General features: G+C 41.1%; 1 protein-coding gene across 4 annotated transcripts in view; it reads right to left on the bottom strand.

Annotated features, from left to right (window-relative positions):
- Nucleotides 1-27,814, bottom strand: part of GBF1 (golgi brefeldin A resistant guanine nucleotide exchange factor 1) — a 100,372-nt gene that overhangs the window by 9,119 nt on the left and 63,439 nt on the right. For 2 of the 4 annotated variants that reach the window (XM_017725932.1, XM_017725933.1), the window contains exons 7-28: nucleotides 27,549-27,603; nucleotides 26,038-26,112; nucleotides 24,651-24,686; nucleotides 20,261-20,396; nucleotides 17,488-17,717; nucleotides 16,798-16,966; nucleotides 16,408-16,619; nucleotides 15,637-15,735; nucleotides 15,022-15,216; nucleotides 14,516-14,702; nucleotides 13,353-13,493; nucleotides 12,718-12,806; nucleotides 9,520-9,722; nucleotides 8,984-9,107; nucleotides 8,560-8,685; nucleotides 7,828-7,910; nucleotides 5,371-5,607; nucleotides 4,367-4,460; nucleotides 1,605-1,781; nucleotides 1,041-1,105; nucleotides 820-943; nucleotides 171-242 (exon numbers count right to left, since the gene is read on the bottom strand). In XM_017725932.1, coding sequence (XP_017581421.1) covers nucleotides 171-242; nucleotides 820-943; nucleotides 1,041-1,105; nucleotides 1,605-1,781; nucleotides 4,367-4,460; nucleotides 5,371-5,607; nucleotides 7,828-7,910; nucleotides 8,560-8,685; nucleotides 8,984-9,107; nucleotides 9,520-9,722; nucleotides 12,718-12,806; nucleotides 13,353-13,493; nucleotides 14,516-14,702; nucleotides 15,022-15,216; nucleotides 15,637-15,735; nucleotides 16,408-16,619; nucleotides 16,798-16,966; nucleotides 17,488-17,717; nucleotides 20,261-20,396; nucleotides 24,651-24,686; nucleotides 26,038-26,112; nucleotides 27,549-27,603 — 2,929 coding nt within the window. The remainder of the gene's footprint in view (nucleotides 1-170; nucleotides 243-819; nucleotides 944-1,040; nucleotides 1,106-1,604; nucleotides 1,782-4,366; nucleotides 4,461-5,370; nucleotides 5,608-7,827; nucleotides 7,911-8,559; nucleotides 8,686-8,983; nucleotides 9,108-9,519; nucleotides 9,723-12,717; nucleotides 12,807-13,352; nucleotides 13,494-14,515; nucleotides 14,703-15,021; nucleotides 15,217-15,636; nucleotides 15,736-16,407; nucleotides 16,620-16,797; nucleotides 16,967-17,487; nucleotides 17,718-20,260; nucleotides 20,397-24,650; nucleotides 24,687-26,037; nucleotides 26,113-27,548; nucleotides 27,604-27,814) is intronic. The other 2 variants (XM_017725934.1, XM_017725935.1) reach the window with 2 other exon arrangements.

Genomic DNA, 27,814 nt, shown 5'->3' with positions numbered 1-27,814 from the left:
AACAGCAGTTACTTTTAACAGGTGAACTAATGATTAGTTTCAAATCCCAAATAGTTCCAAGACCTCCTCTGAGGACAGAGGAGCTAGGTGAGTACACAGCACATATCCACTATCATGCATAGCATACTTGTTCCACTACCATCTGGTCCCTTGCCCAATATCTCTCTCACCTTCATGAGCTCATGGAGGGATTCAAGTTGGAGAAATTTGCTTTCTGTGATCAACTTCTCAGGATCACATTGCTGCAAAAGACAGAAAAGACAACTGTGCATCCGGAGAGTGTGGAAGGCATACAAACAGATCATCCAGAAACACATCATGTTCACAGGAAAGGCACCGATAGTTGTTATTATCTGGAGGAAAACTCCTTCCAACTAGTTCACTCTTTAACATCAATTACATTTAACAGACCTGATCTGTGCTAAACAGATTTTAACAGGTAACTTCTCTGGCCACACAGTGGTCAAACCCCAGGTTCAGATTTTGTTGGCACCATATACCTTAACACTGTCTTGGAAAAGATGAATTGTTTGAGAATTCATTAATTTGTCTTTAAATACAGGACTGTGATGCCCAGGGCAGATCCCAGCCTGGTGAATCATTCCTATTTTGATGTGTTAGTACCTTTGTGCACAGCAGCACAAAAGACCATTTAGCTATCAATCCAGATACTCTCCTTTGTAGATCCTTTCAGTTCCCAAGTCTCCTGTTACCTGCAATACTGCCAAGCAGCATGCATATTTATGCCTCTGTTGCCTGTTACCCACATAGTATTGTCACCAAGAAAAAAACCAGGTTCTTCTATGGCCCATATGTTACCTTTATGCATTCCAAAGCTGCTCGCTTTGCCTCCTGTGTTTCCGTAGATGGCCCTCTCATACCAGATTGCTCTGTCCCACTGAGGGTGAGCCAACTAACAAAACTCAGTACTGTTGATTCACCACTGCAAACCAGAAGACACCAGCATCAGTAAGAAAACAATCATGTTATTTTCCAGCCTTGGTACAAAAAAGACTGCCTGGGACATCCACGCCACTCACCGGTTAGATGGTGTCTCCTCACGCTGCAGATAAATTTTGCCATTAGGATCCACAAAGTCTTCAACCTGGAACAGAGACCAGGACATGCATGTAACCAATTGTCCACTTCTTTACAGCCTTCCCCGCCAACCCCATTGTGTTTCTCTTAGTGATGAAACACTACACCAAACAGCCAAAATGTGTGCAGTCAAACCCAGCTCTTCACCCCACTATCCTGTCAGTAAAGTGCCACTCTCATCTGGTAACACCAATGTTGTGCTCTAGTACTTCATGCCTATAAGCATGTCCCTCTTCTGCACAACATTCAAAATCTGTTAAAGTAAAATAAATGCTGGAATTCCTCAAATCTAACAAGAAGTAAAATGAGAAAAAATGAAACAAGCTACAGAAGAAGCTGCACATAACTTGAACACTATACCCTTCACAGGCTTCCAAGTTCTGTACACACTTTACCAAAGCCAGGCCTTCACAAGAGAGCTCTCCTACTTTTGGAACTGGCTCTATGAAAAGCCAGCTTCCCACTCCCCTAACTCCTCAATTATCCACCAGCCAGCTAATTATTACCTCCACCATGGCCTTGGGCAGCAGCTCTGCCCGGAAAAGCTGTAGCATGGCCTCCATGATGTTTTTCCAGCCCTCTCGCAGAATGTCACCATGGCGATGGGCCAAGTGAAACACAGTCTTTGCTGCAATATGGGCCTTGGGATTACTTCCAAAAACAGTGGGCAGGTTCTCAATAGACTGCAGGAAAGAAGAGGCAGTGGCAATCAGTCAGAAAGAGGTGTTTTCTTTTCAACACAAATTAGGGCAGATGCTTCAGAACTGGTTATGGGAAAGATAACAATTCTCTGTACGATGCTTGGACAACTCCTCAGCTCATATTCACTTTGCACAAAAACAAGGACAAGGTGGCTCACCTGATACAAGCTGAATCACTGAACCACCTAGATATAAGCTCCCCAAGAACGACAACACCTCAGAACATTTTGAAATTGCTTGCTGAAAAGCCACTAATTTATCCTGCTACAGGAGCTCAGCTCAGGATCAAAGCCTTCTACAAAAAGTACCACATCTCCTCTGGATGCAGGAATTACTCTGCCGTGCTGTTAGAGAAAGAAACTACGGCCAAAACCATTGCTGACTTGCAAAGTTACTCCTACCACTACCTAACAGCAAGATTCAAAGTAATTCAATCCTGACATGGAGTCTCTGCCAACAGTTGCTGGATCACAAATGCTCATAATCTGTTCAACACACTCACAGCTTTTGAAAATACAAAAAGTCATTGAAACCAACCAAGCATATGCTGCCAAAACAAGGAAAAAACCAGCAAACATGTGAGCTAGTATCAAACAGTGTAACGTGCTCCATGTTTTTGTAGTTACTTAAGGTCATTGCAATCTTCCTTTTGAGAAGGGATGGGCTTTGCCATTCTCTCGTTTACATGAGCAAAATCCATACTTACCCCCTCATCAAGAATGGAGGGGAAGACAAGGGATTGAAGGAGTCAATCTATCTCATTTCAGATCTGAAGTTCAGAAAAACTAGCTCTTGCTTCAGCCAAACTGCTGGCAAAACTGTTATCAAAATGGGTCTTTGATTTAGAAGCAAACTCCATTAGAAGTGCCAATCTGAAATCTGACAGAAATGCAACAACCAATTTCGGTTTTTTCCATTGTTGCTACGGGGAAACCACATGAATACATGTATCACTGAAGTGTCAGGGTGCAAATAGCAACATGCCTGACTCTGCACCGTGGCATGAAGCCACATCACTGAAAACCACACACACAGGTTTTGCTACTACTTACACATGAGTCAGTATGAGTCTTAACTATGGCTCATGAAGTGGGACACTAATTCTTCCTAATCAGTCAAAGCCCCTCCATGTTCCTTTCCATTTCCCATCTTTCAAAGTGGCCATGCATAGCAATTGCAGTGCATGGAGAGGATGCCTGCTTTGACTCTTTCAGTCTTCTTAAGATGGCCTCTCCTTCCTCCAGACTTAAATATTTGTTCAGTTGTCCTATTCCACTCCTGTCTCCAAGCCTTACAGGAATTTAGGACAGCAGAAAGTAATTGATGTACCTGGAATCTGACCAAAGATAAGAACTCAGCCTTCTTCAAATCCTGAAGTCCCTGATTCTGTGTCACCACCAAAAGACATGCTTACATAATTAACTCAGACCTCAGTCTGCTCCAGATTCCAGTCTCACAACTAGATGGGATGCAGCTGGCAATAGCTGGTGCATCTGAGGACTTAGTTGCTAGTCTAGTTGCTTCTGCTGTGTAAATCTGTGTCAAACTGTCTCATGGCAGACATTCCTCTGCTTGTGTTACCTACTGGTAGTCTTGAGGTCTGGTGTGCCTGGAGAGGATCAGGTACTGCATCTTTACTGTTGTCAGCTGTGGAGGAAGAGGGAATCTAAAGCAAACCCTCTGCATGGGATTTCTTTGTCTTCTAAAAAATTCACCTATCTTGGCCTTTTTACTACCATGCTTTCAGTCTTGAATCATCTTGTTTCCCTTTCCTGTATGTGTGGCAATTCTGTTTTGCTCACTGTGGGTCTTGCACTGGTTCTGAGAACAATACCGTGAGATCGTTCGGGAATTCTGACCCTTTACAAGAATTGCTGTCAGCTACTCCTTAGTACACAGCATGGTCTGCCACGCACTGTCTATCGAACACCTTGGGGAAAAACAGGCGGATGCTGTAACACACAAACAGATTTGGGCAATAAAGCTCACACTAACCACAGCACCTTCAATTAATTCTCATGGTACACCCCAAAGAAAGAGTCTTTAGGGCTTGCCAAATGTGGGGCTAACAGCTGATCTTACTACCCGACTCCACACCCCAACTGACAATTCAAAGCATTCGTTTTTCTAACCCCTTTAAGCTTATGCTGTGTATCTACACAGCTCCTACATTTTGGAAGTACAGCTCACAAAACAGTCCCCCTTGACATTGCATAAACCCTGTAATTGCGTAGTCAGTATCTGAAATGTATGAACTTGCTTGGGATCACAGGGAGATCTAAGGCTCTTCAGATCAAATAGGTGATTAACAATTCTACGTCAAGGCATTCTGCTCTGCACAAACTGACACTTGTGAGTAGAAGAAAATTTGCATATTTGAATCTGTCCTATGGAAGTCACACTTCACTACATGTTTCCCATTGCTTCCTCCAGAAAACTCTGGGTAGGGGCTGATAGATCCCTACAGATACAATGATAACTAAAATAAGCAAGTATTGCTACTTAACAGAGGAAGAGAGCTCCAGTGCACTAGAAGTCATGCTTCTTTCCCCTCCTTGCAAACTTACCTCACTGCTGAGTGCTGTAAACTTGCAGAGAGAAATTATGAGATTATCAAACACATCACTAAGGCCATAGTGAGCAGAAATCATTGCACATTTCCTGGGAAAAGAAGAAAACAGAAAATAATGTACTAAGCCAGCACAGATAAGTCTGTCCGCAGGACAGCAAATCTGAGACCCCCTCTGTTGACATTTTAGACCTTCCTCTCCACCCATTCATAATGAATGCTTATGTATAGAAATCTACTATTACTGCTCAAATAAGCTCAATCCTTATCCATAGATACTGATATTTGTCTATGCTGATGCAAGGATCACTTTAAAGAAGTGAGTCTAAACAGACAGACCACTTGCACCTGAGCATTACATCCAATCTCCTGTCCTGATGTATGAGAGTTGCTGAGATTGGTGGTAATGTTCAAATCCAGTTTCCAAGATATCATGACTACAGCAGTGTACTGACAGAGCTTTAAAACTATGCTTAAAGCATCATTTGGTCTGATCTAAGCATGACCAAGGATCATTCCAATAGAGCTGCTCACAGATAGTAAGGTTTTTGACTACTGGTCATCTGGGAAGGAAGAAAAAAATCCCCCATTCCATCTAGGCTCAGCTATGGAGTCACACACATTACAGGTTTTGTTCATACATGGAGACTTTGCCAGCATCACTGTGCAAGAGTGACTTTTCCCCTCACTTCTAAATAGCCCAGCTGTGTCAGTAGGTCCTTTAAATGCAACCAGGTTGGAGCTTAAAAATATGTACCCTAGGACTTTGATTTATTACAACACAGCAGTCAAGCTAAACAGTGACTAGCAACCCAGAGAGGCCACGAGGGGATGAATTGATACAAATGGCAGAACACTAGAGGATCATAGGTCATAAAAAAGTGCTTTTCAATAGCTAGGAAAAGCAATATTTGATATTCACTGTGATGTCTCTCTAGGAGATAAACAGGAGCCAATAGTCACACTTTTACTCTTCTGGGTCTTTATGAAGGTAAGAGTTACCTGAAACCAGAGATAGCCTTCTGGATTATTGTTTCCTCTAAGCTCTTGTCAAAAACATAAGAAAGTGCTGCAATGGTGGGTCCCCATGTCATGGTGAAGAGGTCATGGTCATAGCTTCCAGGAGGCACATGGAGAAATATTCCCTCATCAGTGGCACCACGATGCAGCAGGACATTCCAGATATAGTTTTCCTTCACCAGACCCGTCTGCTCTTCTGGCATCACTATCTCATCATTTCTACAAGGGAGGAAAGCAGAAAGATTGAATTTTTCATTCTGAGCCAAACCTAACATTTACACAGTGCCTTTCATTACGTGGTCCCAGAGCTAAGCAATACCTATTCTGGAATGATTTTGCCAGCTCCTGAAACATTCTGTTTTCCTAGGCCTTCCTGCTTCCCCTGCCCTTCTTAGATATCCTGAATATAAAGTCTGGTGGTTCTCAGAAGCACCCAGCAGCAACTTGTGTAAGGTCGGCATTGAAGAAGCAGGTACCTACTGCTACAAGTGCAAAGCACAACACATACTGCCATTAAATGATGGGAAATTTTGAACAGCACACTGGCAAAGCTTCAACCGCCATTCAACTCTCACCCTGTTAAGAGTGCTCTCTTTATCTCATTATTTCAGTTAAAACTAAATTGCTACATTGCTGCAGTCAACAGTAGGCAAAAGTATCTTTGCATAAGAATAATGGAAATATTCATATTATGCCAAAATAAAATTTTAGAAAGCCAGGCAGTAGAAAATTAAAACAAGAAACCAAAAGTATGATTGATTTATAACCAGGGTACCACAGCTCCTTACTCTTAACTTGGATGAAGCTATACAGTAATAAAACAATTATGATCAATCCAAGTACTGCTTGCAATCCCAGACTAAAATACATAAAGCCTAAATACATACTCTCTAGACTAGGATATTAATGCACAAGAGAAAATCCTCTGCAAATGACCAACTAAGTGAACAAGAGCCCCAAAGCCACTAAGAATAGCAGATTGCAGCCAATCTGAAAAGTAGAGTTCTTTCTGCAATCAAAAATAACATACTTCAATTGCCAAAGAAGCAATTTTTATGTGCTAACAACAACTATGAAAACTGCTCCTGATTTATGCATAAGAAATAAACTCAGTTTCAGGTACTGGCATATTTTGACAAGAGCTGTTATTACTGTGATTATATAGGAAAGTAAGTTTGCAGTCAACAGTGCATTATTTCTAAAATTTCATATATGATTGAAATTAACAGAAGTTAATGGGTTTACTTGGAAAGCCTCAGGAAATGAAAATGTGCTTAAAGGTGAAATGCTAAGACCCTGAAGAGGTCATATACTACTTCATACAGACTACAGTCTTTCCCCCTCCTCCCCCCCAATAATACAAATAAAACAAAGAGTTCCTCAATCTCAACTATGACATTGGGTCAATCCATCTGAGATGGAGCAATACTGAAATGATACACCAATTATTCTAATCATAGAACATACTGGAAAAGCTGGAGTACCTGGTGATGGGGGAATAAAGGGAAATAGACTGGGATAAAGGCTGGGTAACAAAGATACGTGTATATGCTCAGTGTACTATTCAAAACATTAAGAACATCCTCAGGGGAGAGAGGCCAGTCAAAACTAGAGCTTTATTTGAAAAGTAGAGCGACATCTTGAAGAACTTCCAGATATTCAGGCATCACCCCACCTTCCTGGAGAAGGCTCAAAAGGGTGGGTCAGCCTAATCATACTGCCCTGTTTCCAGCATGAGCTACTGCCTGCCACTGCAGATGGAAATCAGCTGAGACTCAGTCACATCCTGTCTCCTCAGAGATGTAATCCTCTCAGCTTCAAATTGGCTGGGCCTGGATTTACTGATTTTTGAGCTATTATTAAAGCTTCCCACCCAAAGCTAGCTTGTGCACAAAAGGGCCTCAGCCACCAGGAACTCTCCTCAAATACTGTTCCGTGTGCCAAGAGCTTCGGGGGTAGCAGAAACTGCTGGTGAAGACAGCAGCCTCATATGAAGAGCTCAAAAGCAGAATATATTAAACGGAGACCTGGACACTGTGTCAGGGCACAAGTGCTGCCCTGGGGATGAGATTATCTCTTGAACTACATAAAGTTCTAAAAGAGTCTAAAGGCCTGGTCTGGAGAACAGAGCCTTCTTAGATACAGCATTTCACATGTGCTCGTCTTGCTCAGTCATTATTTTCCATATTCACAGAAGTAACATATTTTTTCATATTTTTTAAATTTAGTTTAAGGTCTGGATTAAACTACCATGGCAAAAATCCAGGAGTAATTGCTGTGACAGGCTTGTTTACCACAGCCCCACATGGAGCTGGAATTTGGTCTGAGGTACACAGGCACATGACTGGTGAGTCTCTCTCCATACTCTCCAGATACCTCACCGACCCAACAACTCTACTTTGCTCTCTGAATATATGGAGATGGCAGGTTGATTCTTACTTGATGGCATGATACATGTCTTCCAGTATGTCCTGTTCAAAGTCTTTGCCCCCATTCACACCTTTCAGGTTCTTCCGAAACTCCTGAAAAAAGAGACACCAACATTAATTTCTAGTATCTCCAACTTTAACTGGCTGGACTCAGTACACCGCTTGTTTTTCATGGGGCCAGAAGGAGATTTTCCTGCATTCTTCAACATGCAGACTCAAAATTCAAAGGTAAATGCCATCCTTAGTGGGAGTAGTGTGCAGTATCTCCTGCCTATACCCACAAGCAAAGAACAGAGACACAACAGGTGCTTAGCTGAGGCTGCACATCAGAATGGCAGGCCTGTACCACTGCACTGACACTCACATGCCTTCAGCCCTCTAGGAGCCCACAGCAGTACAACAATCTTCTCGATGTTACTATGTCTTAGTATCCTAAGATATCCTAAGATACTTAGTACAACAATCTTCTCGATGTTACTATGTCTTAGGATACAGTTTGCTCACACAAACACAAGCCTCTTGATGAATTTGCTTCGTTTTCTGGTAAGCTCCTGTTTCTTCAGGCTGTCTCTTGCCTACAGCTCCTCTCTCAAATCGTACTCAGCTGTGGTGCTGCACACCAGCTTACTGTGTATATGAGTGAAGGCGGCCAAGGAAGAGAGACAATGCCATTGAGATAAAAAGAGGTACTACACTGTTATCAAGACCAGAGAAGACAGATGCCTACACTGGAAACACTCACCTCCAGAGTCATTGGGACATTCTGCTTGCGGACATTGTGGTTGTGCTGGTCAGTGTTCAGCATAATAACTGCATAGGCCAGGGCAAAGCAGGCATCACTATTAGCAAACGGAGACCCATTTGATTTCTGAAAGGCAAATAGATGCACAAATTAATCCCACAGGAACAGTGATATCAGTGACCAAGACAACCATTTTCCTAACCACAGTACTGAATCATCTCTGGGACAAACAAAAATCCCAAGTTCTGGCTCAAGCTTCTAAAAAGCAGCCCAGGAATCTATTTACTACTGCCAGCTCCTGCAAAAGAACAGCTGCTGCTTGCAGGGCACAGTTATATAGGCAATTTGATCTGACATGTCCATCATGGCAAGCAGATGGACAAGAAAGAACACAGTTTTGAGCTTTCTGCCACCAAGTACACACCCTCCAATGCTCTGTGAAGGCTTCTAACAGTCTCTGAATTACAGGTGCCTCTCCTGGTAATCTAAAGGCCTCTAGATAAAGTCGTAAAGCTTCATCCAGTCTTAAACCTTGGAAGCTGAAAGTCCTGCAAAAACAATGAAATGCAGTGAGAAGCTGAAATAGGATGGGAAAGGTATGATAAACTTAATAACTGCAAACTTGTTTGCTCAGACAGTAGAGAGGAGGGTGAGAAGAAATATACCATGAACAGGCAAAAACCAGTAAAACAGAATCAACAGTCCTACAAGTGATTATATAATTATCTCTCCAGTCTTCACAGACACTGGCCCTGCTGGAAGGCACTTGAATATCATACTTGTATATATCTAAGGTGTTACCATATGCAAGACATGCACAGAATTAAGGCGTGGCAGTACAGAGAGAACCAAGTGATAGAAATCCAATGCCTCCAGGAACTACCATTCTACTGCTTTTTTTGTTACTAAACTCTTAACTTTCACTCCTTCCTGACTACAGAGATTCAGAAGGATACTCACCCAACAAAGCTTTCCAGCAAGTCTATGTTCTTACGGTCACTCACAAATTCCCCAATCATCTTTTTGTCCAGGCGAGGATTTTCCCTTAGCCACCTGGCCACTTCATTGTTGTCGATGGGGGTGGCAAGAAGGTTTTTCTCCTGAAGAAATTGTATCCCTTTCTTTGGCTTTTGGTTGAACTGCTCTGTGCCGGTTATCAGGAGCTGCAGGAGACATTCAGAAAATTACAGCTTGAAGTGCATTTCTTATTTTAGATTGTTCTTGGCATTTGAACCAAAAACAAAACAGAAGAAAGATCAGCCTCAGCATGATCAAGTTTACTGTACCGTGTAGTCCAGGAAAAAGGCTAATGAAGGACAGAAAACCTGCATTCATCACAAGGTTTCACCGTCAAATAGTACTGGACAGAGCAAGCACAAGCTGCCATCTTTGAAAAGCTTTAACGTTTAACCAAGCAATAAGCTCTGCTACTCCAAATGCCTCACCTGCTCTCATTTGTAAACAGAGGAGAAAAGCCCCAGGTGTGTGGCAAGATCAGCCCTACCCAGTTACAACAGCAGCACTGCTCTATTGTCCTCTCCCGGCCCCTTTGGCTCCAGGCTCTCATAACTACCTCATCATCAGGAGACAGGCAGCAAGAATCCTTAGCACTTATTCAGCAGGTGCAAGGAAAAAATGCTGCAAAAGCTAAAACTAAGAACCAGCAAAGATTCTCCTGGTGAGATATGGTCCCAGGAACATGATATTCCAGCCTGAATACCAGAAGGTTATCTGTAGGCTGGGAAGACCAGGTACATATTTGGTTCTGAAAGGAAGCCACTTAATCTGCCCTCCTAGGAAACTAGACTGTACTGTAGTCACAGTGTAATAAAACAACTAAGAAAGGGTTAACTGAATGTTCTTGGTGGTGTTCAGAAAAACCAAAAGCACAAACAATGGTATGAACTTTACTAAGGAACCAGAATAAATGTCAGTTCCCTGTTAGCTCCTATCACGATCAAACTGCTAGCAATGACCTAGTGAACTAAATTCGTGACCATCATGATTACTAGCTCCCCTGGGTTACTCAGTACCTCAGAAGCCACCAGCCCTCTGGTCTCTGCTTCCCCTGCCTGTGCGAACATCCTCAAAATTGCAATGAAACACAGACCCTGAAATAGCATGGAGTGCATGAAGATCCAGTGAGGGCATAACAAAAGAATAACCATGCACTGCCCTGGTCTAACAGGCCTGAAGGGACTGTATGACACTAGCAGCATTTCTGTTTAGCTGTAAATCCTGAAACCCCAGCCCAAGGAAATTCTCTGGACTGGCTGAGACCACAGACTTCTTAAAACCACTTGAAAGGAGACCAGACTGCTGGCAGTTTGCACTGCATTTACAGTCATGTCAGTCTTGTGCCTCTAAGCTTCTGGTCACTGCCTTTGGAAACATCAAAGAAAACTTTCTGTTTGACGCATAATTTGTTATTTAGCTTTCTTCTTCCTTCCAACTGTGGTAATGCTTAGTACTTCAGAGGTTAAAAGAAGTAGAACATGCTGGTGCCATGGCAGCATCAACGTTACTAAAGCTCAATGTTTAGTGTGCCCTGTTTACATGCTTAGGATGAAACCATTAGGAGATTTAGAGTCAGAAAACAGTTTTCGTTGGGCAAATGCAGAAATTTACGAACATCTTCCTGCCCTCTACTCTTGATTTCTTCTAAACTTGTTTTCCAGCAGAGCAAAGCCAGAGTATTAGCAAAGGTTTTCAGTTAGAACAGTGGAAGCACTATGCGAGCTCCACTCTCAACAACGGACTTTCAGAGAGTTCATCGAGAAAACTTGCTATGAAAGCAAGACTTAAGGCCAAAACTCAGTGGTTCCTTTGAAGACTGTGCTGATGACCACTTTTCTCCACTGTCCTTGTGGCTGGGGAAGCCAGTTACCATTACCCCACTGCAGCTCTGTGTCGCAGGTAAAGAAAAAAGTTCCCAAGTACTGTAGTAAACTTCCTAGAGAGAAACCAATGCTTTAAATTACACTCAGATCCAGAGATTGCTAGAGTGGATCCCAAAGCACGGATTAGTATGGCAGCAGAAAGAGGTGTATTGTATTTTCTTCAGTATTTTTGTTTAAGTAAGTTTAAACAAACATGACCATCAATCCCTTATAAAAATGTAAAATAAAACCACCTATGCTGGAGAGAGAAGCCAGGAGCCTTTTAGTCAGATACAAATTAAAAACTCTTTCTCTTTTACCACCAGCGAATCCTTCAAAGACATTAATTGCTTTTCTACTATATCATCTCCTCACCCACAACTACTATGGCCAGTCATGTTTCAACTAGAATATGTGTAATTTTCATATTGAAATTTAGTAATTTCTCACATCTGAAATAACTTACCTCATGAATATGTTTAGCAAAAGAGAACAAAATATGTACAAAGAACATATGTGAATGGGAAAAACCCCAAGAAATTCACAACAAAAAAACCCCAAACAGTCCCATGTAACCCCTGGGGACTTAAGATATATGCAACTGCTGTCTCTGGATGTGAACAAGCAGGCCAGTACGAGATGTTTGACACAAGACAGCATATAAATACAAAGCCATCAGCACGGAGTACCTTTATCAACACTAGGCCTAGACCAGACCCACTCAGGGAACGGAAAAGTTTAGACTATAACTTGGATTAATGAGGTTCAAGGAAACAGACTTCGAAAACAAAGAATGGCTTTACCACAATTAAGACAATCTTTTTGGTCATCCTTATGACAAAGCAAACATAGTTATTACCAAATCAGAATAGCAGACTAGTTAATTTCTACTACAGGCCTCTTGGTATGCTCCCCATTTACATCTTTGATACGAGTAGTGAACCAGCCCTTTTTGATCAAAGTACTTGATTATCTCCATATAATAAAAACTAAATCCAGGGACTTTCCCACCCAGAAATCAGATGGACCTAGCTTACAAACTGTGCCACAAAATTTCCCCAATACCTCTTGCAATCTTCAGCACAACTAAACCAGAACAGGTAATAATCACTGCTGTCTCTGCAGTGTAGCAGGATTTTCAGTGGCTGACTCTTTAATTCTGGTCAGCAGAGACCAGAACTCAAACTTTCTGAGGTATGACCAGTCATGCAAAGCCCACACAGGATGGGAAGTGAAGAGAACACTCAAAGATCCATCTGTTGTATATTTCAAACCATACCTTCTTTTTGTTCTTAATCTGCATAAGTTCCTGAGGACTTGGAAGGATACAAGAAAATCGAGTAGGTTTCCTGGGGATACTCTTCTCACCTAGAATGACAAAGCATCATTACAGTCAAACCTATCCCCAGAGTAGCACTCAGGCATGACTAACTTTCAGTCATGAAGTCTTTGCTGCAATATGCTGTCCAGCAAATGTATGCTCCTGCAAATTCTATTTACTTATTACATTCCTCCCACCCACATTTTCTTCAGCATAATTGCACAGTAGCTTCTTGTCCCAGACAATGTCACACAGTCACAAGATCTAATTTTATGGCTAACTCAACCACCTCCATTACTGATTCCCCGGAGAGTCCCAAACTTCCTTCAAAACACTAAGCACTGCTATGAATTCAAGCACTTTTGACTCAAAGTGACCCACCAGATCTAACCCATCCCAGAAGAAATGCAACAGTTAGTAGGCATAAATAGTACACATATAATAAACATACATTCACCATATACCTCCCTCCAATTCTGAATGCAATAGCTGCAGTGGTCCACACTATAGCAGGACCTGTCAGCAAATGTCAGCACCATTCTTAGGATATAGACACACAGGGTATTGTGCCAGGGTACTGCAGAGACTATTACCTGCCTCACTTCCTCCTTCCAATTCCATGCAGCTCTCCTTCATCTGGTCAGCCATAAGGCATCCACTGGTGGGAGGACATGCCCCAGTTGGCTCTGAGACTGCACTGGAAGATTTTCCCTCACTGAATACTCTCTCTATATCTGTGGAAGTTAAAACAAACAAACAAGCAAGCAAGCAAGCAAGCAAACAAACAAACCCCACAAAAAAATCCCAAACCAAACACCCACACAAAAACAAACCCATAAGCCAAGAAAAAAGCTACCAACAGAGAAATGATGAATGGATCACTCTAAATTAACATGTGCTTATTCAAGGGAGCTCCTGCTAGTAACCATGACTTTGCGGTATCCTCAGTATTTTGTCTACATGAATTCCATGGCATGCCCTCATTCTGTTGTGATTGCCAGTCTTGACATGGCCTTTATATAAAGCTTTATGAGAGACAAATTCTAATATCTGTCAGTTTTAGAAATAGCAAGGTTATTAACATCAGTGTGTAGTCATAAAACATGCAACAGTAAGACTGAAAGCATGTATTTAAGGAGTTTACTATGTCAGCAACCAAAATGAGATCTCCAAGTTTAACACAAGACTAAGCTTAATATTAAAGTATCAAAGAAAGAGGTCTTACTATTGCTTGTTTCTTTGGTGCTGTTGATGGTTTCTGGGCTGGGTTTGACAGCTTCCTTCTCTTGTTGATGTATGTTACTCAGCACTTTGGCCTGGCAATGTGCCTCAGTGCTATCTATCACTGTCAGCAATGCTTCCAGAGACAGCAGATGGACCGTATACAGCTGTCCAGAAACTGGAAAGGCATTCTGGGAAATAATATGTAAGTATTAGTCAACTTTCATGTCTCTCTCACCATAACAGAGCAAGTAAGTTTCCCCCCACAGCTTGGAGAAGGCAAAAAAATAGAACAGAACACCCCAAGCTTTCTAGCTTGTATTTAATCATTTATTTGCTCTGACATTATTAAAGCATCATGACTATTCCTTTTCTCTTCTGCTTCCAAATGTTAAATGGCCTTCCTCATCTCTACAGCCTACTCACCCCGGACCTTTAGACTGCTCCCATTGTTAAGTTCTGCCCGGAGTCACAGATCTCCAAGTTTAACACAAGACTAAGCTTAATATTAAAGTATCAAAGAAAGAGGTCTTACTATTGCTTGTTTCTTTGGTGCTGTTGATGGTTTCTGGGCTGGGTTTGACAGCTTCCTTCTCTTGTTGATGTATGTTACTCAGCACTTTGGCCTGGCAATGTGCCTCAGTGCTATCTATCACTGTCAGCAATGCTTCCAGAGACAGCAGATGGACCGTATACAGCTGTCCAGAAACTGGAAAGGCATTCTGGGAAATAATATGTAAGTATTAGTCAACTTTCATGTCTCTCTCACCATAACAGAGCAAGTAAGTTTCCCCCCACAGCTTGGAGAAGGCAAAAAAATAGAACAGAACACCCCAAGCTTTCTAGCTTGTATTTAATCATTTATTTGCTCTGACATTATTAAAGCATCATGACTATTCCTTTTCTCTTCTGCTTCCAAATGTTAAATGGCCTTCCTCATCTCTACAGCCTACTCACCCCGGACCTTTAGACTGCTCCCATTGTTAAGTTCTGCCCGGAGTCACCGGCTGCGCCCTCCCTGCCCCCGCCGCGGTTTAGCACCTTGGAGAGCAGCTTGGTGAGCTCCTCGAAGAGGTTGGCGCAGTAGTAGTCACAGTCGTAGTTAATGTACAGCTCAGTCACAAAACTGGGAATCCTCCACAGCTGAACAATGGCTTCCAAAGCCATCTCCTTCATTTCATAGGGCATCTTTGGGTTTTCCACAGTGATTATTTCCATCAGCTTCTTGATATACATCTGGCAGAAACACAGGGCAGCTCAGTTTAAGGAAAGAAAACAAAAGCAGGACAGTGAATAGCTTTGAGGACTGCAGAAAGAGAGTTAAGCTTCATCTTCCCACATAACATTCCATCTTTAATGATGGCTCATTCTGAAGTAGGCTGTAAAATCTTTCAAAAAGTTCTAGCATTCAGTGCACCTGGATTTATCATTCGAAAAAACCAGTCTGAAGGCAGGCAGCATACTACACCAGTCTCAGACATTTGATTTTCCAACAGAAAAAGGCCTACACAACCCACCCATAACAGAGTCACTTACACTAACTATTTATACTACAATAATTTGACACTTAGGCTCTATTTGACTGTCCAGATATATGCATTTAACTGAAGGCAAATAAACTATTACCTTGCACCCAGTGATACTCAAAAAACTCACCTCCAGCTGGAATTTCAAATGCTCTCTCATGCTCTCAAAGAGAAGAAAGCACACCCTGAGGGAGGCTGCATACAGATTGAGCCGTTCAACACTCAGTAGCTGAACAGGAAACAAAAAACCCTTTAAGAACTACATAGGCAAGTCATTATATGCTATAAGTAGCAGTACTAGGGCACTGTAGGCATCACCTGCAACCAACCAAAGATCCACACACTGCCTCCCGTAGCAACGATATTTTAAAAAACAACCCCTTGTTCAAACTCCTGGTCCCATTTTTCACCAGTGAGGATGAATATATTTAATTCTCATCTGTGTGTGGTAACACTTTACTTACTTCAATTCGGTTCTTTTACCAAGTCCCCAGAGACTCTTAAGCGGTGAAGGAACTTGGGAGAGGACCTGCCTCTGAGATGACCCCAGTGCAATTAATAGCTTGGTATCCCCCAAAGGTTCTGCCTACTACTGAGCTGGTAACTTGCATCCATAACTACCTCAAAACCAGTTATATCAAAACACAGTGTTATCCCACAGTAACAGTTCATTCAAATCACCCTCATCCTTCTTGGCCCTGGTCTGCAGAATAGCATGACAACCTCTCTGACTTTGCAACAGCACTGTTTGGTGCAATTCAGAACTCTCATTGCAGTGCAGCAGAGAGCTTGTTTGCAGACCTGCCAAACCTCGTAATACTAAATCTCAATACAATCTTTGATGGTAATTCGTATCTGACTTCCCAGTGCCATATGCCATGTGAGCATAAGCCAGACTCACTTGAAATAGGTGCCGGCACAACTCCTCCTTCACGAGTCCCAAGAGGGACTGACAGTTTGCAATGGGTGCTGACTCCAGGGCAACAGTCAGCAGCTGCAGCCCCATGTGGATCATCACTTCAGAGTTGTGGCGATCATGAGGGTTGGTGAGCGAGATGAGAAAGCGAAACAATTCTCTAATACATGGCAACCCATATGGGACCAGAGCTGCTCCTAAAGAAAAAAGAGAGATTAGCAATCTAAACTTTCTTTTTGCTTTTTGCAGGTGCCTAGCAAGTGTTAAACATTTAATTGTTACAGACCCACTAAGGAATAGGAGCTTATCACTCTCTTAGCAGGACATGAAACAAAACAGTGGAAATGAGACAGGACAGCACTGCCCACCTCTCACCTTCTTTTTGGGAAGACTGAGTAAAACGTACTCCCCGGGGATTTACATAGTCCATGTCATGAACTGAGGCAGAGTCAGAATGTTCTGCTACAGATGTGCACTCCTCTAGGACCTCAGGGATAGACTCGACAGAGGCTGACTGGACCTTCTCCTCCCTCAGACTTTCATTCTTCATTGATATGTCATTTGAGAATGAAAGAAGGAAAAGGAGTTAACAAGCACTAGACAAGTAAAAAAAAGGCTCATTTGTTCACAGTTCATTTGTAACTATTAAAATAACACAGGTCACTAATGGAAGAGTATCAGAAAAACAAAATTTAAGAGAAAAGAGAGCCTCTACATAAGCTGCAACCCTCTCTACCCTTCCACTTACATCGAGTTCTCATCTGCTTTATATAACTCTAGGTTGTGAGACTAAGGACTTTACTTCAAAAATACTCACATAACCTATCAGTTCTTACTGCCTCTGAGGTTAAAATTTTGCTCATTTTTTTGTTTTAAATGCTACATAACTTCAGCACTCTACTTCTGCTTAAGCCTTCCTGGCATTTTTACCATTCAAAATATCTGCAGCTCAGTCTGAAAGGTTCCCTGTAGCTCTATGATCCCTCCTCTCAGCAGCATTACTGGTGTGGGGAAAGTCATTATGCTGGGAGTTGGAACTTTCCTTTGCAAGTTATACTCATGTACCTGGAGTTCGGGGTGATTCTGATTTTCAGTGACTTTGGACTCATTTGAAGGTGTTCCTGCATTAAGTCCCAAAGAAGCGACTTGGTCCAAGTCTGTCAGGTCTTCCTTGGATGTTGTCTGTGAGGACAACTCCAACGCACTGTCTGTAACAGGGCTGACCGCCGATGAAACATTTTCTGAGCTCCCAGAGGAGCTAGGAGAAGGAGCATCTATGAAAGCAACTCCACTTGCTGATGAGAAACAGAAGCAAAATGATTAGTATTACTCTGTCCCTCAACCACAAATTTATACATTAAATACAGCAACAAAGAATTCTTTCATTACTACTTCACACTACAAATGGTCTCAGATAGCAGCACACTAATGTGAGAGAACACAGACAAACTAAGATCTCTCTTGCTAGTGAATTAAATAGATGACCATAGGAGATAGTAGCAGTTCTCCAAATTTAACACAATAGCTGGAGTCCAACGGACTCAGCTAATTAGGTAACTTACATAGTTAGATAAAAGGTGCAGAGGATTTACATAAGAAGGAATCTGAAAAGAGTCCAAAAGGTGTACTTTACTGTTTAATACAAAGGCACAACCACTTTAAATACTCGCACCAAGAATTAGTCATTCCTTCAAAGTGAGAATTTTAACTTGATTCTAATGCAGGACCGATTACTTTAATTCTCCCTCAACAAATGAAATTGCATTACAATTCAGATGGGTCTGAAATACGAGCAGTGAAGAATCTTTACTATTTCTAGATATGAGACAATGCTCCAAGAATCTAAGCGTTCCTTTTGAAGAAACCCACACATCTGGAGCTCTCATTGTTCTGAGAAATTGTAAACGAATTTAAAACTCAAATATTTAAAGAAGAGAAGATCTACTGGCAGGAGACAGTAATAGAGGCACAAACCCGAGTTCTGTTATGAATTTATTTACACATGGAATGTGTATGGTTTTGCACAGGGTTGTTTCATTGACAAATTGATTTTTGGTAATGTCTTAAAAATAAGTAGCAGACTATTACTTGATTTGCAAGAAATGTATGATCAATTCTGCAATCTTTTCTTTTTTACCTGCTAAGCCAGGATTCTGGCTTAAAAAGCGCCATTAATACATTACCTAACACTACACAGTTAATGACATGCTTTGTAAAACAACTCAACTTCCTCTCCGAAATGTTACAGGAGTTATAATGCTCTTTGTCAGATTTTAATACCTGTTTGAAAATTTAAATATAATGATAATTTATGCAGAGATAAGTTCTCATCTACATGGATGTTCTGAGTTATATGACTGTATTTATTATTTCCATAGTTTTCATCAAACACACTGTAGTGTTAAAACATACTTTGGATGGCTCACACTACACTGAATGGTTTCCTATGAAGGAGTAAGTGTCAGAACTATGGATTTTACACAGCTATTGTTTCTGCTTTCCTGTCTGCTTCCTTTCACTGGTAATGTTTATGTCCAACCATCAAAATGTGGAGTGCACAAGAGACACAGTACCTTGCAGCCAGAGGGATACATTTACCCACAGCAGAGGTTAAAAAGTTACAACTAGTCTATTCCTACACAACAACAGGATATGGAAGCCCCCCAGCATTACATCCTTAAGCTCACAGCACTAGTCACCTATCACATCACTTTTGCAGGCTGAATCAAAGCATGTGAATAAGGATTCATGCACATATCCATTAGTTCCCTGCACACAAAAAGTACCCTTTCAGGTACTTTTGCTGTTCCCTCTACTTCTCCCTTCTTCATGCCTCCTTACCATATCAAGGCCTCTATTCTTCCCATAACAGTAGTAAGTGCAACCCATATTTCCCTGTCCCTTAATGAGTGTAGCCTTTTATTCTGATTTCATGGTCTGTGGGTGTGCACTTTCAGTCTTTACATCTGTAGTGAGATCTGTTCATTCTCCCATCTTTGACACCTAAGATTTTGCACACCCCGTAGTTCTACCTGTATATTTTCTCCAGTCACACTTTGCTCCTTCCTCTTTACCAGCACACCCACACCCTTGGGTACACTCTGGGGGAACACAGGAAAGAACATGCCACCTAAGTTAGCAATCTCCAATTAAAGGAAACTTTCTCCCCAGTTCCAATTTCTTTACAGAATCAATTAGGTTGGAAAGACCTCTGAGATCGAGTGCAACCTATGACTGAACACTACCATGTCAGCCAGATCATGGCACTGAGTGCGACGTCCAGTCTTTCCTTAAACACCTCCAGGGATGGTGACTCCACCACCTCCCTTGGCCGTCCATTTCAATGTTTAATCACCCTTTCTATGAAGAAATTCTTCCTAATGTCCAAGCTAAGCCTCCTCTGGAACAGCTTAAGACTATGTCCCCTTGTCCTGCCGCTGGTTGCCCTTGGCTCTCCTCTTGTCAGTGTTCCCGTTCTCAGTCTCTTTTATGTATCTGCTGCATCCTCCAACTCCTCTGCACCACATTGCTGTCCATAACCTCAGCCACTTCTCCAGGTGCCCATTCTCTTTTGTACAAGCTACCCCTATGAGGCACGCTGAAGGCACAGGAATGCTGTCAAGTTATCTGCTCGGACCATGCCTTTCTCATTTATATGTATTCCATTTCCTGAAAACTCTTCCTCATGGACCTGAAAAGCTATGTTTTATTGCTGCAGTCACTGAGAACTAATATAAAAAGAATGAATGCAAAACAATATGTTAAGAGAAATGAAATAAAGACAGATTCAAAAAAGCTCTAGAATGGATGCTGTCTCTTGAAAGAGATTTCAACTTGCCTGTGGTATTGGTAGCATTGCCTGCTGACTGTTCTGTCCCAGGAGAGACCTTAGTTAGATGTCGAGGAGGCCTAGGTGATCTCTTCTGCTTTTTCCATTTTGACGATTCACTCATTCCTCCAGCTCTCATTTTTAACTGAAAACCAATAATGATTAATATCAATATTGTAAAACCACATAGCATAATGAATTACACAAGCCAACCCACAAAGGCTACCTCAAAAACCTCAAAGTCAGGCAATAGCACCTAAATATATCACACAAATTAATCAGCACCTCAAAATCATGCAAACTACCCCTTGACTCCCCACATATTAGCCAACACTCCACACCTGAATCAAGGGACAATTAACAGCAGTTACTCTGCTATAATATATACTCAACAGTTCAATTATCACAGCATTCCCTATTCTCTATCAATATCTCCCAACTTTAAATTAGGATAAAGAATCTTAGACCTACAGGCACATCTCAAATCTCTTTGCTTTTACCAAAGCTCCTAGGCTTCCAAAAGGCATCAATTAAAGTATATAAGTAAGCATTAGTTAGGTTTGACATCAAACTAAAATTTCACCATCTATATATATATCAAGCTGAGGATGAAGCGCGAGCATGCTGCAGCTCTGTCACTAATCTCTTGCCTCAATTCACTCTTCATCTTTGTAGCAAGGCCATGCTCACTTTCCTCCATGCATCTTTCACTATTAACAAGTATTTCTAACACTTTGCTTGCTACTGGTGCACGTTGCATTGCAAATGCCACCCTAGTGATTTAGAAACAAACCTTCTTCTCCTTTCACCTGCCTCCTGTCATTACTTCTCTTCAGATCCAAATCTAACTCTTGACATCTTTGTTGACCAAGATCCTGCTTCTAGCTCCTAGACAGGTCTTTGATTGGGAAAACAAGAACAAAAGCAGAGGCAGGGCAGACTGTGTGGCACTTGCTGCACAGCACTGCAATTTCAGGCATGCAGAGATGCTCCAGAACTTCCTAAAAACAGTATGATATTTAGTCACATGGCTAATGGGCCTGGCCAGCATGAAAACTGGTTCCTTACAACGCAAGTTCCTCCAAGCGCAGGACTACATCTACTCCTGTGTTTGGTAGCTGCAGTCAGCTTTTCTGATGCTGCCACCTCTTCAGTTTGGGTGCAAATTTAAGCTCTGAACAGGTACCTTGCATGTAGTGGAAACCATTCAGCAAGTTTCAGTACCAGGCCCTATTCGGTATTCTTCTTTGTAAATTTGTCACAGTTAAGTTTTATTTTGGGCTATAATATTCCTTATTTTTCGTATCTCTAGCATCAGATTTAACTTATGTAGAAGACAGCTATATTCTTTAGTCTCTTCCTTTATCTGCAACTTACTTCCTTTCAGCTATTACGACTCTTAAATGCCAACGAACCTTCTAGGTTCCACTACTGCTTTTCCTCATCTTTCCATTTTCCAGGTAGAATTCTAACTCCCTGTATACCACCTCAGCCTGTACATCTTCCCATTTAAACAAAGCTTGTGAAAATGTTATGTCCCAGTGCAGTAGACCATTTGAGTAACTTTTCTTTGCACCACAAATTGTATTTGTTTGATGACTAATCCCCAAGTTTTAACTACGCTACAGTTTCCTTGAGTGTGCTAATTAACAGATTCAGAATTACTTTGCTCCTTGTTATTTCTTTCAAACATTGCAGCAAGAATCTTCTAAATCATAGCTTCTGGCAAATACATGATAAGCACAGAACTAAAAATAAAATTTTGTCAATTTCAAAATGTTTTACAATGCTTATGGATCACAATCCTTTCATGTCAAAATTATCAGCTCTCTCATCTTTCCTATTTACTGCTTCATCGGGCTATATAAAATCTGTGTTATCTTTGATTCTTGCCAATTTCTAAAATTTGAGCTTTAAATACTACTGATGCCTTTTCCTGGTCTTAAAATCAAGAGTCATACACAGTTAGAAGGGGAAAAGGGATTTTACCTTGGTATTTTATTTTAAGGATCCTTAGGTGTACATGTCCAGGTCATATGCATCGAGATGCACCCCGCCGAGTGTGTGTGTGTGAGTCTGTCCCCCAACATTGGGTATAACATTATAGGTTTTACTAATTAGCATATCTATCAAAGATTCCCCAGTGAGAGGCTCAAGTGAGCCCCCCTCCCCAAGGAACCTTCCTTAGATGGTTCTATCTTGATCACACTGATCCCTAGCTACGAAGCTTCTAAAATGTTTAGTCTCTCAGCTTGACAAACAAGTCCAAGAATGTAGGCAAAAAGCACTAGGAGTACAGAAGTTGTAAAAGGTATAACAGGGGTATAAAAGGAAAGGCAAAAATCTTCATGGCATCACTACCAATAGTTTTATTTATTAAAGGCTTAAGATACAAATGAGATAAGATACTTTTAACTACCAGCTATTCTAGAAATAGTGGTATTTTTTTTCTCCTTTTCAGTAACTTATACAATAAGATCTGAAGACTTATGGTTCATTATACCAAACTACTTTGATTAGGAAGGAAACCTGAAAGCATTATGTGTTAAACCCAATAAAGTCCGTTTCACACAGTTTCAAAATAGACTTTGCTTCTAGCTACTAAATCCTGTTGTCATTATTTGCCAAGTTCAAAGCTACTTGTAGCAAGATGCAAAACTGAATCAGCAAAATGGAGCTGAGATATTGATATGGGCTAACCATGCACTGCTCCTTCTGCCCTCAGTCATGCTCCTAAGAAACAGGTAACTTTTGAAACATTCTATCAGACAATGCAAGTTGACAATTTAATTACTGTTTCTAATCTCCCCTTTCATACAAGACCAAATACCACCTCAGTTCAACACTAGCCCACTCAAAAAAGCACTTTTCCTCAGACACGAAATCTACCCTGTGCAATTGCTCTGTGTTTTAACTCCCCTAGCCCACTCAAAAAAGCACTTTTCCTCAGACATGAAATCTACCCTGTGCAATTGCCCTGTGTTTTAACTCCTAAGATTCCACCTCTTAAGAGTCATAAGATATAGGCTCACATGTAATCATTTTGATGAACCCGTGCCATCTTTCAGAGACTGAGTCACAACAGCTTCATGTGGATAGGAAACAGCTTAGTCAGGGCAAGCAAGAAGTCTTACTTGATTTTTAAAGAATCAAAAACATTTAATCAGTGTATAAATCATTTAGACCAGAATCTAAGTTTATTTGACCTTTTTAGGTGGTTTTTTTGTTGTGGTGGGTTTGGGGGTTTTGGCTGGGGTGGTTTTTAGTGGGGGTTTGTTTGTTTGTTTGGGGTTTTTGTTTTGGTTTGGTTTTTTGTTGTTGTTTGGGGTTTCTTTTGCAGGGAGTGGAGGGGTGGGTGGGGTGAAATGAGACTACCCAGTAGGTCTTTTCTACCTTATACCATCCAATCTCCACATGCTACACAAACAGGTATCCTTTTATCAGAATTACTTAGTAGGACTACCTATGATTACTTCTTACATAATTTTGCTCTCCCTCCTTTTTTTCTTCTTTTGCTATCTCCTTTTGCTTCAATGCAGCAAACTATTGTATGGCTTTAAAAATTTGCAGAAGCAAACCGAAATGCTTGATAAAAACATTTCACCAGTGTCAAGAGGCTATATGCTGTTTTAACAAATAAACACTGAGTTTGGGAATTCTAAAACAATACATGTATCAAAGGATAGCAAAGTAACATCATTCCTTCTGGATTTTCTTTGAATTAAAAGGTAACAATCCCATTACTCCATGCTTTTAGTGTTAGTATAAAAATATGTAAAAAACACTTGTACAGTTTGCCTTTGACAAAAGGAACTAATTCTAAATCTTGTTTTTACCTTCAATTCCAAGGCATTTCCCAGTTTCTCTAGAAAGCTTCATTGTATGTTAACATGCTGATATTTTAAACCTAACATTGCCTTTTTGACTAAATGCAGCAGCTAAATGGCATTTAATAGATCATTAACATATCCTGAATCCTACACATAATCTAAAACTCTCCTTCCCTCTTCCATGCTCAGTGATATCAGAGTTGCATTCATTTTCTAATTATCAATGTCCTTGAGATTACATTAAGCTTGTACTTTTGATGGTAAAAACCATCTGATGTTAGTATTTAAAAAATATTCTTTAGAAATGAGAGAGGGAGCTCAGAGGTACTGTTCGTTCACCTTGGAATTCAGTACAGACTCAATTACATTTATCTGAGTTGCCTTTGCATAAAGAAATGTCCACAAAATTATAGAAGAAAAAAAATTACAAGACTCCAAATGCTTCCTTTGATAGATGAGGTTTTAAAAATAAAACCCTAGCTAGTCTAGGAAGGTGAAGAAAAATGTAATACTACAAGATTCTTTTTAAAGGGTCCATGAGATCTCTTTTTTTCTACAAGCCACCTTACCTGTACTCGTTTGTTTTTCCATAAGATACTGTAAGCCTCAAGAGAAAAGGGCAGGGGCCAATGATTAGTAATTAAAGTGATTATACTAAAACATGAGCTCATTCTAGATGCAGCATGGAACTGGTCAGCACACCAAGTAGCGTTCAAGACACAAAAGCATGCAGAGAGAACGCAGTTCACGATCCAAGTCCTGGAGACACCGAGGCAGTCCAGTCATCTCACTTACGTACCTGCCTGTACTGCAACAACTAATGAAGGTTATTTGGTGAAATGCATTTATGCATCTTAGGCAACTATGAACAAAATCCACCCCAAAAATTCAGATTTATGTTCCTCCTCACTCCCACTGCAGAACCCAATTGATTAGCTACAATACTTTATAATGCAAAGGGAAACATTTCTCAGTCTTCTCTTCTGTGTAACTCTGCATAAATCTGCAAGTCTTGAGCCACTGCCTTTCAAACTATCCTTTTTGGATAACTGTTTTGTCTTAGACATAGGACAAAAGAACAGCATTTCTAAGTGTTCTGTTCAGCTCTGTTTGGACTAAGTAACATTAATGGCAGACAAGAAATAAAGCCACATTAAGTTTATGAACCAACATGGAAAACTGAGAAGGGTCCCATCTAAGTTAGTTTTTCACGGTTACTATGATTGATCCAAACCAAATAATCTGCATGCCTACAGTATTTCTTTAGAAGTATTTTCTAGGGGAACTAGCAGGGACTAACATGTTTCATAAATCTGATCCCCCACTGATCCCCCATTAACATATACTGTGCTGGGACACATACTTAATTTCAGTAAAAACATGAACAAAGATGTTGAAAATATACAGCAGTCTCTTTCAAAGAAACTTTAGAGAGCACTGAACTCTGTGGCTCTGTACCAAGTAACAAAGCTCAGAGATTCATCTTAAAAAATTTTAAGGCATGCTGGGTCAGAAGACTTCTCAGGTATATGGAGGAGCTATGTCTATAACTAAGATCAACAGGCAAGACACACAACACTTCAGAGACCAAGCTACACTTTTTTATGTTTCTTTTCTTCGGGTTTTCACTGTTTTTCAATCTTACCCATGCCCTCCCACTCCCTTCCTCCAGAGGATACTGTGATGGTGTCTTAGGTGGCACTCACCAAGACACTGAATGCTGCAGTAAAACAAGGGTCTCTCCCTCCCAAGTCTGCCCCAGCTGCAGCCACAACACTGCAAAGCAACCACGGCATGCACTGTCTCCAAAAGCCATGCTGTGTCAAATGAGTGGAGGGAGATTTGCTGCACACAACGTAACTATCTCTCAGGTGGTGTTTACAAGAGAAGGAAGAGGAGAATAAGGTAACAAGGGAGAAGGGAGAGAGAGACCTTCAGGTTCTTAAAGATCAATACCCTCTCTAATTGGTTCAGGGCTTTGGGCTGTTCCCCACTACTTAGCTCCAGTTTGCTGAGGAGACCTGAAGAAATCTGTGAAAGATAGGCAAATGCATGGTTTAAACAAAGCAAAATAAACCCAAAGAGAAGAATAACCTGGCAGAGTGCAAGGCTGCAGGGCACACTCCTGGCATGCACAGCAAAAAGACAGTACAGGGTAACTGCACAGATCGGACACAAGACAGAGCATCACTTAACCAAGCTGGGAGCAGCCATCACTTGGCAAGGGCAGCCTTCCTAAATTCAGTCACCTTCACTTTACACCTTCTGTACACAGAGCATGACAAAGCCTGATACCTGCCCTACATTAGCGGGATCTCTTTTAGCTCTCCGTAGGCCAGCCTACCATCATCACAAATCCTGTGACTTCTCCCACAGCAAGGGAAACAAGCAGTCATTAGTTTACTATACAAGAAGTAAAGCCCTAAGCTTTACTAGGTTTCAGATTCCTACGACCAAGCATTCAGTCTCTCAAAACACTGCTATACTGGCTCTGAAATGTACGTTTACCCCATGTTGTCCCTTTTCTCAAAACATTACAATAAAAACAGTGGAAGTTATAAATTGTATATTCAGCATTAAGTTGAAAGGTGGTTATTTCTTCTCTAGCACTTTTTCCCATCCTGTTGCTCTGAACAGCAGAATTTGTTACCTTTATTGACATTCTTCATATGGAACATAAAGAATATAGAAGTATATATGGAGTCCCTCAAGAGGACCTCCCTCCACCTAAGAAATTACTACATTAATAATCATATAAGATCACATAACAGCATTTGAAATACTGAATCCAGCTGCTAAAAGCCTCACTGTATTGATCAAGATAGTAGCATTGAACAAATCCAGAACTTCCACCCTCAGAAAACTGTGCATTTAGGGAAAGGTAGATAAAGAAAAGTCTGCTTTGATTTGGCTGCTAACAGAGATGGCATTGATCACGTGAACTAAGGTTTTCACCACAGAATGCTGTCCCTTCTAGAAGTCACCAAAGCTTTTTCTATAAAAGCCAGTTTCATGATGCTTTCATGCTGTTTCACCAGCCTCAAAAAGTTTCCCTTCTACACAGGAGGAACTGGACAAAAATATAGCCCAAGAGCTCAGTATTACATCTATAGTGAATGAAGAATGATGAGAAAGAAGCTGGAGAGAGAGCAGAAGACAGCAAGTAACTGGAGAATGACACCACCAGGTCCCAGAACTTGCTGGGGTTTTCTAGCCCACAGCAGCTGATGGCTGTTCCCAGAATCCAGACTGTCTCACTTAGGCAGCAGTATCATTAACAAGACTTGCCACTGGACTATGTGGACTTAATCCCACAGAATCTATGTCCATTTATGCCGTTAAACATGCTCTTTCAGTGAACTAGGGACTTGTAGGAACAAAGAAATACAAGTGTGAAAACAAACAAAATAGAGCTGAGCGCAAGCCCAAGACAGGAGCAGAACAGTCAACACAGTGCTGAGTCTTACCTTCTTCATGTTCGTTCCCATGTAGCTTTTAGGCTCTTCTTTAAACTGAGGCAACCTGAAATACAAAGAGCAAGCCAAAATACATCAGCTTACATGGATTAACAAGAAGGGGAAAGAAACAGACTGGTCTTTCCAGTCATGCTGCAGATACTAGAAAACCCAAATTAGGTTTACTTTACTAAGAGAAACTCTCCTAATTTCTATTCCTGCCAAAATCTGCCAAGGGAAAAACCCACACAAGTATAGATGAGAGGTGCTTTGCACGG

The sequence above is a fragment of the Corvus brachyrhynchos genome, unplaced genomic scaffold (genome assembly GCF_000691975.1).
Source record: "Corvus brachyrhynchos isolate BGI_N302 unplaced genomic scaffold, ASM69197v1 scaffold61, whole genome shotgun sequence".
Taxonomy (NCBI): Eukaryota; Metazoa; Chordata; class Aves; order Passeriformes; family Corvidae; genus Corvus; species Corvus brachyrhynchos.
The sequence above is the reverse complement of the archived record's forward strand: the minus strand, read 5'-3'. Positions and strand labels throughout refer to the sequence as shown.